The following is a 17,115-nucleotide window of genomic DNA, read 5'->3' as shown; positions in this document are numbered from 1 at the left end:
GTCTAGGCCTAATAACATCTATAGTCCATTTCTTTTAGCGAGGCGTATTTGTACCGACTCGCAGCGGTGCCCCTTTAGCTCGGAAAAGTTTCCTGATCGCTGATTGGTTGGACAAGATAATTCTAACCAATCAGCGATCAGGAAACTTTTCCGAGCTAAAAGGGCACCGTTGCGAGTCGGTGCAAATCTGCCTCGCTAAAAGAAATGGACTATAGGATGAGCGACAGTCTTAGAACTGGAGCTAGCCTGACTTTGCAAATTTGGTGATTGTGTAAAGTATTTTAGAAAATAGTGCCGTGATACCTGACGGTAATTCTCTTGTAATATCACTCGCAGAAATATTATACAGTAGGAAGCAGCCGAAGGGAACTTCCATCAGGACGACATTGCTATCTCGCCCAAAAATAAATTTTGCCTACGTCAAAATCCCTTATAAAAAATAGTGTTGTTTTGTCGTGCATAAATGGCAGAGGGAAGGGACACTAACAATGCCCTGGCAAGACAATGTCCTTGGAAGAAAATGTCCTAGAGACTGGCCATATGTTATTATTATTATTATTATTATTATTATTATTATTATTATTATTATTATTATTATTATTATTACTTGCTAAGCTACAACCGTAGTTGGATAAGCAGAATGTTATAAGCCCAATAGCTCCAACAAGGAAAATAGCCCAGGGAGGGAAGGAAATGAATAAACTACAAGAGAATTAATTAACAATTAAATATCAGTGATAAAATAAATTCATATATAAACTATAAAAACTTTAAAGAAAATAGAGGAAAAGAAATAAGATAGAATAGTGTGCCCTAGTGTACCCTTAAGCATATGATCAGCATCCAAGGTCCGTCTTCATCAAGCTAGGACCAGAGAGGACCCAGGAATGGCTACTGATGACTCAACAGGTAGACACCAAACACCCTCCCCCACCTGCCCATCCTTTGCTCACAAATGATATAGAAATTTTTGACTCTACGGGAAACTATCAAGTTAAAACGGGTCTTGAACTCCCGTCCAGCAGATTTTCCAGCCAGAGATGTTTCTAACAGGCTACCGGATTCAATATTCGATATAAAAAGATTGGTGGTCTCATGTTCTTGATACAGTAGGCCTGCTATATAAAGATACTAGGAGAACGACACCGCCCCCCCGCAATTTCCCAGGTTGAAAAGGCATGCTATATTAATAAAAACACTTCCTTCTATCAGCTTGTTCAACCTGTTCTTAATTTTTATATAATCATGCAACTTCTCGGTTTTCTGCACTTGCACTCAGTCCCAAACACGATAAGTCAGTCAATCAAAGTATCACTCCTTTTATTGTAAAACTATTTGTGCTTTATTTAGTATCTAGTATTTTTCTACATTACCTATGTTCAGTCCTTTGTAGCTATTATATTTACATTCATCATTAATACATGTATGTATTCCATACAGAATGGATGGTATTCCGTAAGATATTGAGGTACGGTATATATAGAGTAACCTACATCGTGCATCGAAGTCTTGCATTTTAAAATCCTGGCTGATTTAATTTGGAAGGTGGCAGATTCGGTTCCTAAAATCTGATGCTGTCTGTGTCCTGTCTGCGGAAGAACCTTTCAGACGTCCTTCACGAACAAGTAGTTTTGTCTCACCTTATCCTCAAGGTCTCAAGACCTTGCTTTTACATTTAGGATCTAATTTCTTAGTGCAAGTACATAACTATTGAATGTAATAATCTAGAAAATAGAAAATTGATAAAGAATAATAATTGTACTTTTAATATAGTAAGACAAAATTTCTGCAGCGACTGCAATTGGACAAGGACCTCGATTATATTTATCATGAACAATTGTCATAAATTAAAGGATTGAAAAAGATGTGGTTAGTTCTGTAACGATATTCTATGATGTGCGTGGGAAGTGTATAAAACAGTTGCATACATATGTTAGATAAGTCGTAGTCATTTTGTACCAAATTTCGGTTGTAGGATATCTAATATTATCGTAAAGTATATTTGGTCCTCAAGTCTCGCACAGGCGCCTGCTGGTAGACTTAGCTTAGGACGTCACCCTCTTGAAATGACTGAGCCCATATACTCACAGCTTCAGTATCATCACTACAGAACTTACCACAAAGGCTGGAATATATAGCATAGTTGAAGAAATGTGACGTGCATTTGTTCGTTATTATGATATTAAAAATATTAAATAACAAAGTTTTAAAGCATATATGTATAAAATTTATCGATAACTCATACCTATTTTGCTCTTTAAGCTACTAATCATCGTACTCTTGGCAAGCCCAACATTATAGTAGTGGACGCTGTGACCTTGGATCAGCTGATCGTCAAAACAAACATGTCTCGTGGTGCCAAAATGATGATGAAGAGTGTACGACCCTTTTTAACGCTTTCTGGGGCAAAGAATTTACGAAATAGTGAGTAGATGTAATATATATTACCTGGGTAATATAGATGCATGGAAAAAGGATAGGCCAAGTCACAACCAAGCTTAAACTAGACCCTTTTGTAAATAACAATGCGCTAGTTCCTGGCTATATTGCCCAAGTCTAATCGTATCCTTAGGCTACTGTTAGACAATCGAATGGAATTTTATTCAATTTCATTTTGGTTTTTATTCTTTAAAATTATTATATCTTGTTCGATAGAGTATGAGTTTTTTTCATAGCCTTTGCTATTTGTTAGGGTAGATCATAGGTTTAAGCTAAGGGTAGCCTAGCCTGGAAATGAGGGTAAAATTATAGAACAGTGCAGTAAACGGTTTGTAGAAAACCATACTGATTTCTAATGTATTTTGGGATCTTTTGAACGATTTTGATAATGATTCCTGGCTAAAATCCATAGTTCTTGAGTTACTGCTTTGCGCTAGGTATCATTATTAAATCCGTTAGAAACACCTTTAAGTATAACTTGTACCAGTCTATTGTGTGATGTTTAAATTAACTATTACAAACGTTGTTGTGTTCACTAGTCATTATCATAAAAACCAGTCATCGTAACAAAAAACGGTTACTGTTATTGAAACCGAGTAACAGTTAAAACACTAGAACTTTTATTTGCCAGATCTTCTGTTTGCATAGAAAACAGGATTTTCCATCCCATTTTCTAGGGGGTTCGTAGCAGTGTATATCGTATTACAAATATTTCCTTACGTAATTGAGCAAATGTTTTATTGGTTTTTGCCCTACGGTATGTTTTTGCAGCAGAACATGTTTTGCGATGCCCATTAAACCTGTGGGCTAGTATTTCAGCCTAGCATTATTAACATGACTAGTAAAATAAGAGCTATAATTGCACAGTATTGTATATTCTAATATTGAATTCAAGTAACTAATGACAGAAGTACCACCTGTCGGTGTTTTTTGAACTACCAGGTGGAAGGAGGTTAATGGAATTTTTTCCTAAAATTTTTAACTTCGTTAATAGAGGTTTCTGCCAGTACCACATGGGATTCAAAGTACTGTAGTGCATTTGTAAAGATCTGTTCAGTTATGCGAGTTCCAATGTCATGACTAGTAATATATTTACCGGTACACCAGGACTGCAGTGCTGGTGGTTAATGTGGTATCTTCACATCCCCCCCCCCAACCCTGAGTGTAGTCAGTGAAACTCTCCCCGTTTGCTGTAGGCATTACTTGAAGGTCTTTGAGTATCCTTTTGGCCCCAAACTGAACTCTATTTAGACATATTATGGCTCCATTCCAGCTCCCTTTCTTGCTGTCCAATCTCATCTAATATTTCCTTTGTAGTGCAACTATGGATTTTCTCCCAGTTACGTGAATGGCCTCCCAGTCCCCAGTGCTGGGCCATTTGGCCAAAATTATTCAATCCACAGTAATTCCCTTAAGCTACCCTGGAGTGTATCCCTGTTGGGTACTAGTGTGATCAGTATACCCGCAGTGAAGGGTCTGCAACTTCCTTCGACCCCCTAGCTGTACAGTATGCAGCAAATTGAATTTCAATTAGGCCAAATTGAAATTTATATGATGTATAGTTCTGTTTTAAATTAATTTCAAGTGAAGTAGAATTCACTTTTGATTTGGTCCCTTATGAAAGTCAGGTCTTGTTATACCTCCCTAAGAATTACCATTAATTTTCATGTTTAACCGTGATTACAATGAATATACAGTATGTAAAAAGAAAGGAGTTTTACGAAAGACCTGTGCATAAGGGCAATTGACTTTTATAGGGTATATTATATACTTTGATGACAAATGCTTTTGGAACTTTGTCTTTTATGTTAATTTCAGATGTATTGCTACTTAGACGCCACTTATGTCAGTCTGCCAGTCAGATAGGAGAGCAGAAAGAAGAGTCAGCAGGTACTTCTTCGATAAAACAAATGGCACCACCAGTTCGGTCAGGTCAGCCAACTCCTCACACACATTCTCATCTTGTGCGACCTGGAGAAGTAAGAAAATAATTGATGGTTAAAGACAGTGGAGCACTTGTTACTAGCAATTATTATGTACTTTCCAGCATATATTTTGCGTATCTTTCTAAAGTATCAATTGGATTATAATGGTATTCTGAATGCTAGTATTAAGAATTTCATGATTTAATTAACACCAATAATATTGTAACTAATATTTTTCCTGTAACTGGAATATAAACCAACGCTATTCATAGGGGTATTACTTTCAACGAAGCTGAAAGGACGAGCCATTAGAATATAGTGAGGGTTAACTACCCATCCAGCTAGTTAGCGGGGGTGTGGGGGTTGGTTAGCCAGCTACCCCTCTCACTCACACACCTGTGAATGTGCTTCCCTTTGCTTTTGGCTTGGATGGAGAACGGTTGCTGCCGTTCTTCCTCTTCTGCATTGTTTTGAACTGCCATTAATCTGTACTGGTATTTGTATTTTTCTTTTTTCACCGTGTGTGTGTGTGTGCTGAGTTTTTTCTACCGGCCATGTGTACCTGCCCTGGTTTGGAGGGTCCCACCTGTGGTACCTTCATGTCCGTGGTGGAATCCGATCCTCACTGCCTTTGTCCTGTCTGCAAAGGTCAACGTTGCTTTGAATATAATAAATGTGATGAATGCCGGGAGTAGTCTGCCTCCCAGTAGGAAAGGTATAGGCGTTGGTGGAAGAAGAAGGCTAAGCGGGACTGTTCTTCGAAAGTCTCTTCGAAGCAGAAGAAATCCAAGGCTTCATCCACTTCCCAACCTTCCTCCTAAGCTCCTACTCGAGTCAACCTCAGTCCTTGAGAAACGGTACTGGCTCCCCTAGTGAGGTGGCCTTGGCTCTCCCCCCGAGGGAAGCCGTGTGTCTTTCTCCCTTGTTACAGTTTTGGCCTTCATATGGTTTGCCTGGTTCTTCCTCCAAGGAAGCTCTGCTGCAGTTACTTCACCGGGGTGGTGAGCTGCAGTGATCGTCAGCGTCAGATGTCAACCCTTTGACCTTAGTCGACGTGGTGGTTTTGGAGGTCTCGTCAGCTGCCCTGCCAGCAGACCCTGTTACTTCTTCCTCCACCGCCAAGGACTGCGCTTCTCCCCCTGACGAACATCCTTCAGGGGGAGAGCAAAGTCCAAGGCATGTCTTTCCTGCGAGTGTTCCCCTGTCTCGTGAAGGGGCACTCATAGAGACTCCTCTTCGGAGGCCTGCTGTCAATCAGCTTGCTGATCCACCGGTTGCTGTGGGATGTCGTCAACGTGGCAGGAGATCTAGCCGTGCTTGTCCTCCTTTGGGGTGCCCCTTCACCTTCGGTGAAAGGACGTCTCTTCATATCTTCATCTCCACAGCTTTCCTCTTCTGGTTCCCGACCCTCGCTTGTTTCTACGGACGTGTCTTCTCTCAAACGAACTTCGGTTCATTCTTCGCCTGCCAAGGATTGTTCCCGACCTCCTCCTGAGAATGTGCTTCCTTCCAAGGGTCACATTTCTCTGTCTGAGCATCCAGCAGCTGTTCGCCGACCGGCTGCGCTTCGTTCGCCAGCTCGCCAAGCTCATGTGCAGCGTTCTCCGTCTTGTCAAGCTCCTGCTCAGCATTCACCTGCTTGTCAGGTTCGTCGTCCAGACGCCCGCCAACCTGCAGCTCATGAATCGCCTATCCAGTTGACAGCTCGTGAATTGCCTGCCCAGCTGACAGCTCATGAATCGCCTGCTCAGCTGTCGACTTGTAAATCGCCTGCTTAGCTGTTGACTTGTAAATCGCCTGCTCAGTCGTCGACTCTTGAATCACCTGCTAGCCAGCATTGGGACCATCCATCTGTTCATTGATTGCCTGTTCGACAGCGTTCTCCCATGTGTCAAACGCCTGCTCAGCATTCGCCTACTCGTTAGGCCTCTTAGCTTAGGCATGCACCTTGTCAAACGCCGACTTGCCGTATAGCACACTAATTTCTTCCGCCTGTTGACCAGAGCGTTTTTCTGACTTCTCATAAGCCCCAATCGCCCTCGTGTCACTCCCCGATGATTCGCAAATCGCCACCTCGTCACTCGTCGGCCCACCACCCATCCTCTCGTTGGACGGTTGCGGTTGATCCCGCAATTTCGCGGCAACGCTCGTCAACACATCAACTGTCGCCTACTCATCTGCAGCCATCAGCGACACATCAGCGACCAGCCTTTCGACAGCGATCACTGAACTCTCCAACCCACCAGCACCCAGCAATTCTTCAGCATTCGCCAACGGATCAGCGGCCATCAACCAATCAGCGTATGACCGCAACGGTGTGTAACCATCCTCAGCTAAGAGAGGATTGCCAGCCAACGTCAGAAAGCAGAAAGGTAGACCCTTTCCAGGTCGCCTCCACCAAAAGCCTCGGTTCTTGCTTGTAGAAAGGGCAAGGTTCCCTCTGACCGTTCACCGTCGCCCTATTCCCCTCCCCACAAACGCATAACAGCTCAACTGGCGACAAAGGAGAAAGAGGACAAGTTTCATGTTTTTAGGATCCTGAAACTACCAGCACCGAGAAAGAAACCTGTATCATCGCTTCCTAAGTTTTCTTCATCTGGGATGAAGACTCCTAGAAAAGATCGTTCGACTTCGTTCCCTTCAGGGGATCTTTCAGACAGTGCATACATTAGCAAACAGTCTTGGTCAGGGCAGTAACCCAGGCCTACGGGCCTAGTATTATTCCTTCTCGCCCTGCGGAAGCTTCCGAAGTTTCCTGGGGGGATTCCACCATCTCGTCTGACTCAAGACTACAGCTGCGTCTCCCCTGAAGAGGAAGAGAGGAGCACCTGACGAATTACCATCATCCAGGGTCAAACTGATGCTGGTCAGAGCTTTAAGATTAGAGGTCATCCCTGAGAAGCTATCTCTGCCTCTACTTATTGATGCCTCATCTTCCTACCTGGGAGGCACTCACAGGGAGGAGTCATTATCGGATTCTCCCCAACCGTCCCTGATGGGAGAAGCTCTTGAGAGGACTCCATCTCGGCTGCGGATCCTGTGGAGGTTCCTAGTCCTCTCCCCGCCAAGAATGTCATTCCATCTCGACCTTTGGTTTTGGAAACCAAACTCCTCCCACCTTCGGGTGTCCACTAGAGGAGGTACTACGAGGTTCTAGACGATCCTTGCTCGACCTTACTTCTCCACCACTCTCTTGAAAATCTGACGAAGGGAGTCTCTATAGAGACGCCCTCCTCTCGTCAGGTTGTGACTTCATAGCTGGATCTTTGGTTGGGATATGTGGGAATCCTTGTACGGACCGAAGATTTTTCTAAGAAAAGTACTATGAAGGCTATGGAAACTCTCCTTCTCTCAGACACCCGCTTCATTGAGTTTCTGGCCCACCAGGTATGGAACATGTGGGCCAATATTGTCTTGAAACAATGGGATGCAGTGGCTGAGAGATTCCACTCATAGGTCCCTAATGCCGAGATCGCTAGGCTCCAGAACTCTTCTCTATAGGGTTCCTTGCTTTTCGAGCCTAAGGATGTCGAGCAGGCTGCAGAGAGTTAGGAGGCAATCCAACCAGGACTCCCCTTGGGCCTTGATATTTCGGCCCTACAGGCCACCAGCTCCTCCGAAACCCAGCCAATCCAAACCGTCGACCTGTAAAGTGGCAGCGAAAGACAAAGTGGTGTCTAAGAAGCCCTTTCCCGTCAAGGACCGTAAAGGCACCAGGTCCACCTGTGGAGGGAAACATTAGAGAGATGGCGGCAGAAGTGTCAAACACTAGGGTAGGAGGTCCCCCTGCTTGTTCACATGTGGGCGGGTGCCTACAAAGCTTCTGGTTCAGGTGGATGCAGCTTGGGGCAGAACCCTGGTTGGTATTGGTTATTCGTTGAGGGTTTTGCATCCTGTTCATTTCATCTCTCCCTCCACTGACCAAGAATCCAATGTTAATGAACTCCTTTGCAATGGGATTATCAAAGGGGCTGGCCCTTCATGCCGAAGTCCTGACCATGTAGGTCCCCTGGCTTCTTTAGTCGACTTTCTTGTGAAAAAGGTGTCTGGAGGCTGGAGACCAGTCATCGACCGCGCGACTTTTAACAAGTTTGTCGAATAGAATTCCTTCAGCATGGAGACGGCAGACACGGTCAGACAAACGGTAAGACCACAGGACTTCTCGTGTATACTGGATCTAAAGAACGCATACTTCTAGATCCCAGGCCATCCGTCTTTAAGGAAGTATCTAAGATTCAACATCAACAACAAAATATACCAGTTCAAGGTCCTGTGCTTCAGTCTTTCCACAGCACCTCAGGTCTTCCCAAGAGTGTTCTCCCTTGTGTCATCTTGGGCCCACAGGATTGGCATCCGTCTCCTTCGTTATCTGGATGACTGGCTGATCCTAGCAGTCTCAGTGGTAACCCTTCTTCAGCACAGAGACAAACTTCTGAGGCTTTGCCAAGATCTGGGGATCATGGTAATTCTTGTGAAGTCATCCCTGCTTTCCACTCAAAGACTGGTATACCTGAGCATGATTCTAAATACCAAACTGCACAAAGACTTCCCATCAGACGACAGGGGAGTGAAGCTGAGGAAGGTCGGGAGACCATTTCTCAAATGAGAAGAACTCCCAGACCAGAAGTGGCATGTCTCCTTGTGATGACTGAAGTCCAATTGGAATCAGGCCTTTGATTCTCCGGACACTCTGATCCCCATGGGACCAGAGGAAAGGAAGGACCTCGGATGGGGGCTGGGAGATGAGAATCTGCGGAAGGGTGTCGATCTTCTCGTCATTCCACACAATTTGATGCAGTTATCGAACACATCAGGAAAAGGGTGGGGGGGCCTCTTGTTGCACCACACGGCATCAGGCCTTTGGTCAGAGTCTGGAAAGTACCTTCACATAAATCTCCCAGAGATGAAGGCCATATATCTGGCCCTTCAAGAGATTCATCATTTCCTGGCTGGTCACTCAGTGGTAGTGATGAGCAACAACACCACTGAAGGGGCTTCCATAAAAAAGCAAGGAGGTACTTTTTTCCAGCCCCTATCCCATCTAGCAGTAGAGATACTGAGATGTGCAGAAGTCCACTTGGTCTCATGTGCAGAAGTCCACTTGGTCTCACTATCAGCTCTCTTCATTCCTGGCAAGAGGAATGTGCTCCCCGACAATCTGAGCAGAGCATCGCAGATTGTTGGTTCCAAACGGTCTTTGGCTCATTTAGTAGCTGACAAAGTCCGGACTTTGTGGCGTTCGCCGACTGTGAACCTGTTTGCAACGTCCCTGAACTTTAAGCTCTCGCTGTACAGCTCCCCAAACCCAGACCCCAAGGCTCTCTGGCAAGATGCGTTCCAACAACGGTGGGACAACATCGATGTTTATGTACATTCACACTGTTCTGTCTGAGAAGAGTACTCAACAAGGCCAGAACATCGTTCAATCTTTCAGTGACCCCCATAGCTCTGTTATGGCATCACACAATGTTTCCTGGATCCTCTGCAGCCTCCGAGAGAACTTCCTCCATGACACGATTTATGCAGACAACCACACACCAACATTTTCCACCAGAGAGTAGCTTTGCTACATCTTCACACCTGGAGACTATCCAGCATCTCCCCACTCAGAGAAGATTTTTGTAACATGTTGGGAAGAGGATGTCTGGATATCTGCAGAAGTCATCAGCTTCAATCTACCAGGCGAAGTGGAACGTCATCTGTGGTTGATGTCGTGGAAAGGGTACAGTATCTCTCCACTTAATGCCACTGTTCCAGCAATAGAGGAGTTCCTCGTGTATTTGCGGGAAAAAATGCACCTTTTGGTTTCAGCAGTTAATGGCTATTGCTCAGCCTTTGAGTCTCGCCTTTAATCTGAAGGGAATGTACATTTCCTCATTGTTAGAACTTTCCTCCTCATATGGAGTTACGAACTTACCTGTCCTCAGTCAGAAGTGAGACCTCCCCCTTGGAACGTGGTTCGGGTTCTTCAGTCCCTTAAAGGGCCCTGCCTACAAACCATTATGCCAGGCAACAGATCACTTAACTGGGAAGACGGTGTTCCTTCTCGCCTTGGTTTTGGCCAATCGAGTTAGCGAACTTCATGGCTCTCATATGATGTTGCCAATTCAAAGGGATGGGAGAAGTAAGCTTCAGCTTCGTCCTTCAGCTTGTTGCCAAGACTCAGAATCCTGGGGTTTCGGGTCCTGGATTTGACTCCTTCCGGATAACGAGTCTCCGCTCTGTAACCGAGGACCCAGATCATCTGCTACTATGCCCTATAAGATGTTGGAGGTGCTACCTCGATAGAACAGCAGCAGCTCGGCCCAGAGTGCGCTCACTGTTTGTCAGCACGGGCAGAAACAAGAGGAGGATCACGAAAAACACCATCTCTGTGTGGATTCGCAGGGTCATTAACCATGCTCTGAATCCTGATCCTCCTCCAACACGTCAACACAGAGCTCATGATGTTAGGGGCATAGCTACATCCCTGGCCTTCAAAAGAAACTACTCTTTGACGCAGGTGTTGCAAGCAGGTGTGTGGAAACGTCAGACAACTTTAACCGCCCACTATCTGCAAGACGTGACCCACAGTAACCTCAATACATTTTCTATCGGACCTGTGGTGTCTGCACAACAGCTGGTATAGTACCTCAAGCTCCTTATTGGACAAGTAGCAAATGGTTGAGGGCATAGGTTACCCTGTTTTAGTCTGAATAAATTAAACGGAATGTCTGGCTCTTTTCCTTTCTTCATCCTCTCCTCCCTTGGGGAAATCAGCATCTTGGGTCCTCTGCACAAGCTGACATCAAACTTCTGCAGTTAAACCATTGCTTTCAAGTGTAACCTAGTACAGTATTGTTCCAATACTGTTGTGTCCCCTTACACTGTCGAGGTGGTATTTGGAATGTCTTGGTCAACTTGGCTATTTCCTACAAGACCCAAAATAACTTAAACCTTGAGTCACATTTCTAATACCTCAACACACAACTTGTGTATGCCACAGACCATACTTAGCAGATTTAGCGAGTTGTTAGGGTCTCTTTATTTGTGCACTAACTTGCACAATATGGAGAATCCCGGGTAAGGCCAAAAGCCAGATTGGCAGGGACATCCACCCTCCTATTAGGTGAGTCAACCCTAAAAATAGCGTTGGTTTGTATTCCAGTTACGGAACAAATGACAAATTTGTATTTTTCTTAACGATACAAACCTTTAGCTATTTATACGTACTGTACTTGCTCGCCAACCCTATCCCGTGTCAAAGTCTTACCTCCAAGCAAAGTAAAGCAGTCACAAGTGGGATGGGTAGTTAACCCTTGCTAAATTCTAATGGCTCGTCCTTTCAGCTTCGCCAAAAGTACCCCTTTAAATAGCTAAAGGTTTTTAATCATTGGGAAAAATACAAATTACTTCCAAATTTGTCATATTGCATAGTGCAGTTGATAGGCACTAAAAGTGGCCACAAAAATGTAAGCTCTATTGTCATTATAGTGTTTATGGTCCACTACTTTGTATATCATAAACTGTGATATTTATAGTTACTGTATTGTAGTCCAATACTAATATTAAAGAATGACAAGTTTGTAGTGGAACCAGAAGTCACACTGAAACAAACCTAGATTAACTGAAACTTATTCATAGCCATGGGGTGACCTGACCGTGCTTTGCTTGTAACTTGTATATAATTCCATAAAAGCAGTATATATGGCAGGAAAACATTATGATGTAACATAGTGTTTATTTTACTGTTTGTAAATATTTTGACCTCATTAGAGGTACTGTAATTTAATGCTCTTTTGCATATTCTATGATTTTCTTAATTATTTTAACAGATTACATTTGGTGTATCTCGTGAAGAATATGCCAAGAGACGAAATGGATTAATGGAACGGCTTGGGAAAAAGGAAGGCAAACATCATATCGTTATATTTCCTGCAACACCAAGAAGATATATGATAGATAAGATTCCTTATCTTTATAGACAAGTAAGTTTTGGCTTTTGCACTTTTTAAATATTGCTTCTCATTCACAAAGATCATACTTTTAAGATAGGACATTCTAAAATAACAGAGAATAACAGTACAGTATTTGATATATTTCTAGCCTGTGGGTAAAGTGAAATCATCATTGAATTCAGTCACAGCTTTATGAAATCCTCTATTATTCATTGTTTATTAAGGAATTTTGAAGGTTTACACCCTCATATGTATTACATTATACATTACTAAGAATATAGCACAATGAAGGCTGGTGAAGTCTTGCTGCAGCATTGGTTTTTTTGCAAGATTCGCCCAAAAGTTTTTTTTTTTTTTTTAACAAATAGATGTACTGTATATATTTTTTCAAAGAGCTTGTGAAGGGGCATTGTATGTACTTAGCAAAATTAAATGACTGTCTGTTTGATAACCTAGACTAGTGTAATCTTACAAATATGTAGATTGCACAATATACAGGATTTACTGTACTGTATAATGAAATATGATATAAGAAACCAAATCTGAATGGTTACACGATATGTGAGCATATACTGTATGATAAAATTGTACACAAAATAATAGTTTCAAAAGTCCCAGTGCTCTCAACCTCATGCTAAGCTTATGAAACTGTATGAGACTGAGGCCTGTGATAGTAACAGTGGGGTTTAGCTGAATTAATATTTGTTCCGTAACCGAAATACAAACCACGCTATTTCCATTGGGGTTACCTTTTAGCGTAGCTGAAATGACGAGCCAATAGTTTTTAACGAGGGTTAATTACCCCCGCGCTAGTTAGTGGGGGTAGGGGAAGGGAGAGCTTGCTACCCCTCCCCCCCCCACACACACACCGGTGATTTGCTTCACTTCACTTTTGGCTCCGGCGATGAACAGACGTGTCTGTCCATCGTCCTCGTTGACAGCCTTTAATCTTTTTCTGCTTTCTCTTTCAGTTTGTGTGTGTGTGTTAGAAGTTGACCACCTTTATGATTACTATGCGTACGTGCCCTGGAATTGCCGGCCGCCCTTGTGGTACTTTTATGTCGGACGTGGACACGGATCCTCACACCCTTTGCCCACAGTGTCGAGGCCGACGGTGTGATCAGGAAAATAAGTGCAGGGAGTGGTCTGCCTCCCAGTGGGAGAGGTTTGGCCGCCGGCGTAAGAAGAAGTCCAAGAGAGACCGTTCTCCTTCCGGGTTTGCCTTGAAGGAGGAAGGTTCTCGGGACTCTTCTTCCACCGCCCAAACCTCCTCCGAAGCTCCCCCTCGTTCGGCTCCTAAGGAGAGTCGGCCGAGTGGGAGCGCAGGCCCTAGTTCTGTTTCCCGACCTTGGGTTGGGGTAGAGGGCGTCGCGCCGTCGCCCAGAGGATCTGGAAGGACATGGGTCGCCCTCTGTTAGCTCGCCCTCGCGCGGGCGAACCAACGCGCCATCGCTCGCCTGCGCGCCAGCGTTCGCCAGCGCACCACCGATCGCCTGCTCGCAATCACTCTCCTACGCGCTACAGGTCTCCTGACCAATGTTGCCAGCGATCTTCGGAGCATTCTCGCTCGCCCGCGCGACAACGCGTTCCCTCGCCGACGCGCCAACGCATTCGTTCACCGGCTCGCCCACGCGCTCGTTCGCCTATACGCCCTCTAGCCCACTCGCCTGCACGCCCGCGCGACCACCGTTCGCGCCGAATTTCTCAGCCAGTGACAGCAGCAGGAACGCTTGTCACCAGACCGCGCTCAGAATCGCCTCCACCAAAGCGCAGGACCATTGTGCAGGACAGGGAAGACACTTCAGAGAGGTCAGTGCGTCTTTCTTCCCCCTTTCCTTTTCAGGCAGGTCCAGTGGTGTCCACTCCGAAGGATCGCCCGATCCCTTTCCCTCCAGCGAGGATTTCGGACTCTGTGTCCGTGGAGCGACAGACTTGGTTTGGTCCTCTGATGCGGGCGTTAGTGAGGGTTATGAAGCCAGCACTCGCCGATCAGGGAAACAAACCAACGGCTGCCTCACTTACGCTGAAGAGAAAGAGAGGAGTGGACTTCGTGGTGACTTCCTCCAGGGAGAAGTTGGTTCCTAAGAGGTTTGTCGGGAAGGCCCCATCCCCTTCGCAGGCGTTTTCTCTTTCTCCCATGGATGAGGCTTTTCCGTCCTCGGGTGAGTCCAATGAGGCGATAGTCTCCCCCTCGGCACCAAGGAGGGGGAGCCTTCTCTTCATGGAGGAGAATCGTCTCGCGCGGAAGGGGCTCTCCGAACCTCTTTGTTGGGATCCTGTATCCCTCCTAGGAGGGAACCCAAGGACTCCAAGACCATCCCGAAATCGTCTTCAAGGATTCTCCAGGAACCCGCTGCTCCCAGGGGGAACGTCCACGCTTCACCCCAGGAAGAGATTCCGGGGACAGGAGACTTAGCTGCCAGCCCGCAAGGAGGAGACCAGCAGGAATCTGAACATGCCTTCTGGCAGGTCCTGAGCCTGATGAGGTAACTCAATGGGTTCATGGACCCTGTGATCGCCCCCCCGAGAAGGCAAGGACACGGTCCTGGACCAAGTGTTCGATGTTCAGAAGGCCCCCAAGACCAGTGCGGCTCTGCCCTGGTCTCGGGGATTGAAGAGTGCCAGAGCCAGAGCCAACGCCCAGTTCGCGATTCTTGCCTCCTCCAGTCGTTCCTCTGCCGGGAATAAACTCATCCCTCCTCCTCGTCTCCAGCAGAGGAGGTATTTTGAGATCTTGGGTGAGTCTAGTCTCGCTCTTCCTCTTCATCACTCCGTTGAAGAGCTGGCTAAGGGAGTTCCCCTCGAGAAGCTCTCTGCCCGGCAGGTGTCCTTCTCGGTGTCGGAGATCCTGAGCCATGAGAAGGTCGCGAAGTGCGCCATGCAGGCCACTTCGTGGCTTGATATATGGCTAGGAACTCTGGGCATCCTATTGCGCTCTGAGGACTTGTCTAAGGAGACCAATAGGAAGGACCTGGAGACCTTCTTACTTTTGGGCACCCGCTCCATCGAGTTCCTGGCGCACCAGGTTACCACCCTGTGGGCCAACTCGGTGTTGAAGCGGCGCGATGCAGTGACCGAGAGGTTCCACCTGAAGGTCCCCGCCGTGGATGTGTGTAGGCTCAGACATGCTTCCCTCCTTGGGGAGAATCTGTTCGAGCCACAGGATATGGAGCGAACGGCTGAGAGGTGGAGGAAATCTAGCACGGACTCCCTCCTCCATAGGGCCCTTACAGCTCGGCCCTATAAGCCTCCAGCTCCGCAGCAACAGCAGCAGCAGCTTTGTAAGGTACCGAAGCAGGCACCGGCAGCTAAGAAAGTGGTGTCTAAGCCCCAGCCCTTTCCAGCCAAGGTCAAGAGGGGCGTTAAGTCCTCCAGGGGAGGCAAGACTCCTAGAGGGAGCGGCCGCGGCCGCAAACCCTAGGAGTGGCAGTCCCCCCGCGTGTCCACCTGTGGGGGGATGCCTTCAACATTGCGTGCACAGGTGGCAGCAACACGGGGCCAATGCTTGGATGGTTTCAGTGATCGGCCAAGGCTATCACGTCCCGTTCATAACATCTCAACCTCCCCTGACAGCGAATCCAGTGTCGTTGAGCTCCTATGCCACGGGATCGGCAAAGGGGCTGGCCCTTCGGGCGGAAGTCGAGACCATGCTCAAGAAGGGTGCTCTCCAGGAGGTCGTCGACGGCTCCCCAGGCTTCTTCAGTCGACTCTTTCTTGAAAAGAAGGCGTCTAGAGGCTGGAGACCTGTCATCGACCTCTCAGCTCTGAACGGGTTTGTCAAGCAAACTCGGTTCAGCATGGAGACAGCGGACATGGTCAGACTTGCAGTGAGACCTCTAGACTTCATGTGCACACTGGATCTAAAGGACGCGTACTTCCAGATCCCAATCTATCCGTCTTCCAGGAAGTACTTGATATTCTGCCTAGAAGACAAGATCTACCAGTTCAAGGTGCTGTGTTTCGGTCTCTCCACAGCTCCTCAGGTGTTCACCAGAGTGTTCACCCTGATTTCATCTTGGGCGCACAGGAACGACATTCGTCTCCTTCGCTATCTGGACGACTGGCTGATCCTAGCAGACTCGGAGCCGACCATTTTTCGGCACCGAGACAGGCTTCTAGGTCTTTGCCAGTATCTGGGGATCGTGGTAAACCTCGAGAAGTCCTCTCTACAGTCGTCCCAACGACTGGTTTATCTAGGCATGCTGATAGACACCAATCTCCACAAAGCCTTACCATCAGACGACAGGATAGCAAGGCTGAGGAGGGTAGCGGAACCCTTCCTCAGGCGAGAGGAGCTTCCCGCCCAATCGTGGTTGCGTCTCTTAGGTCACCTGTCCTCCCTGGCTCCTCTGGTTCCAAACAGCCGCCTCAGGATGAGATCCCTGCAGTGGCGGCTCAAGTCTCGGTGGAATCAAGGATCCGATTCCCCGGACGTTGAGATCCCGATAGGATCTTTGGAACGGACGGACTTGCGGTGGTGGCTGGCCGACGAGAACCTGCGGAAGGGAGTGAGTCTTCTCGTCCTCCCCCGGAATTGACACTGTTTTCGGACGCATCAAAAGAAGGGTGGGGGCGCACGTTCTGAACCAGAGGACCTCAGGCCTTTGGTCAGAATCAGAAAAGTGCCTGCACATCAACCTGCTAGAGTTGAAGGCCGTCTTTCTGGCTCTTCAACAGTTCCAACGGACCCTGGCGGGTCATTCCGTGGTGGTGATGAGCGACAACACCACGGTAGTGGCTTATATCAACAAGCAGGGAGGCACTTTTTCGCAGCAACTATCCCATCTTGCAGTAGAGATTCTGAGGTGGACCGA

General features: G+C 46.6%; 1 protein-coding gene across 1 annotated transcript in view; it reads left to right on the top strand.

The window, feature by feature from the left end:
* The first annotated feature begins 2,280 nt into the window (after positions 1-2,280).
* Positions 2,281-17,115, top strand: part of LOC137655874 (xaa-Pro aminopeptidase 3-like) — a 59,643-nt gene continuing 44,808 nt past the window's right edge. The window contains exons 1-3 of the mRNA XM_068390082.1: positions 2,281-2,424; positions 4,258-4,418; positions 12,179-12,331. Coding sequence (XP_068246183.1) covers positions 2,346-2,424; positions 4,258-4,418; positions 12,179-12,331 — 393 coding nt within the window. The 5' untranslated portion in view covers positions 2,281-2,345. The remainder of the gene's footprint in view (positions 2,425-4,257; positions 4,419-12,178; positions 12,332-17,115) is intronic.

The sequence above is a fragment of the Palaemon carinicauda genome, chromosome 16 (assembly GCF_036898095.1).
Source record: "Palaemon carinicauda isolate YSFRI2023 chromosome 16, ASM3689809v2, whole genome shotgun sequence".
NCBI classification, from domain to species: Eukaryota; Metazoa; Arthropoda; class Malacostraca; order Decapoda; family Palaemonidae; genus Palaemon; species Palaemon carinicauda.
The sequence above is the reverse complement of the archived record's forward strand: the minus strand, read 5'-3'. Positions and strand labels throughout refer to the sequence as shown.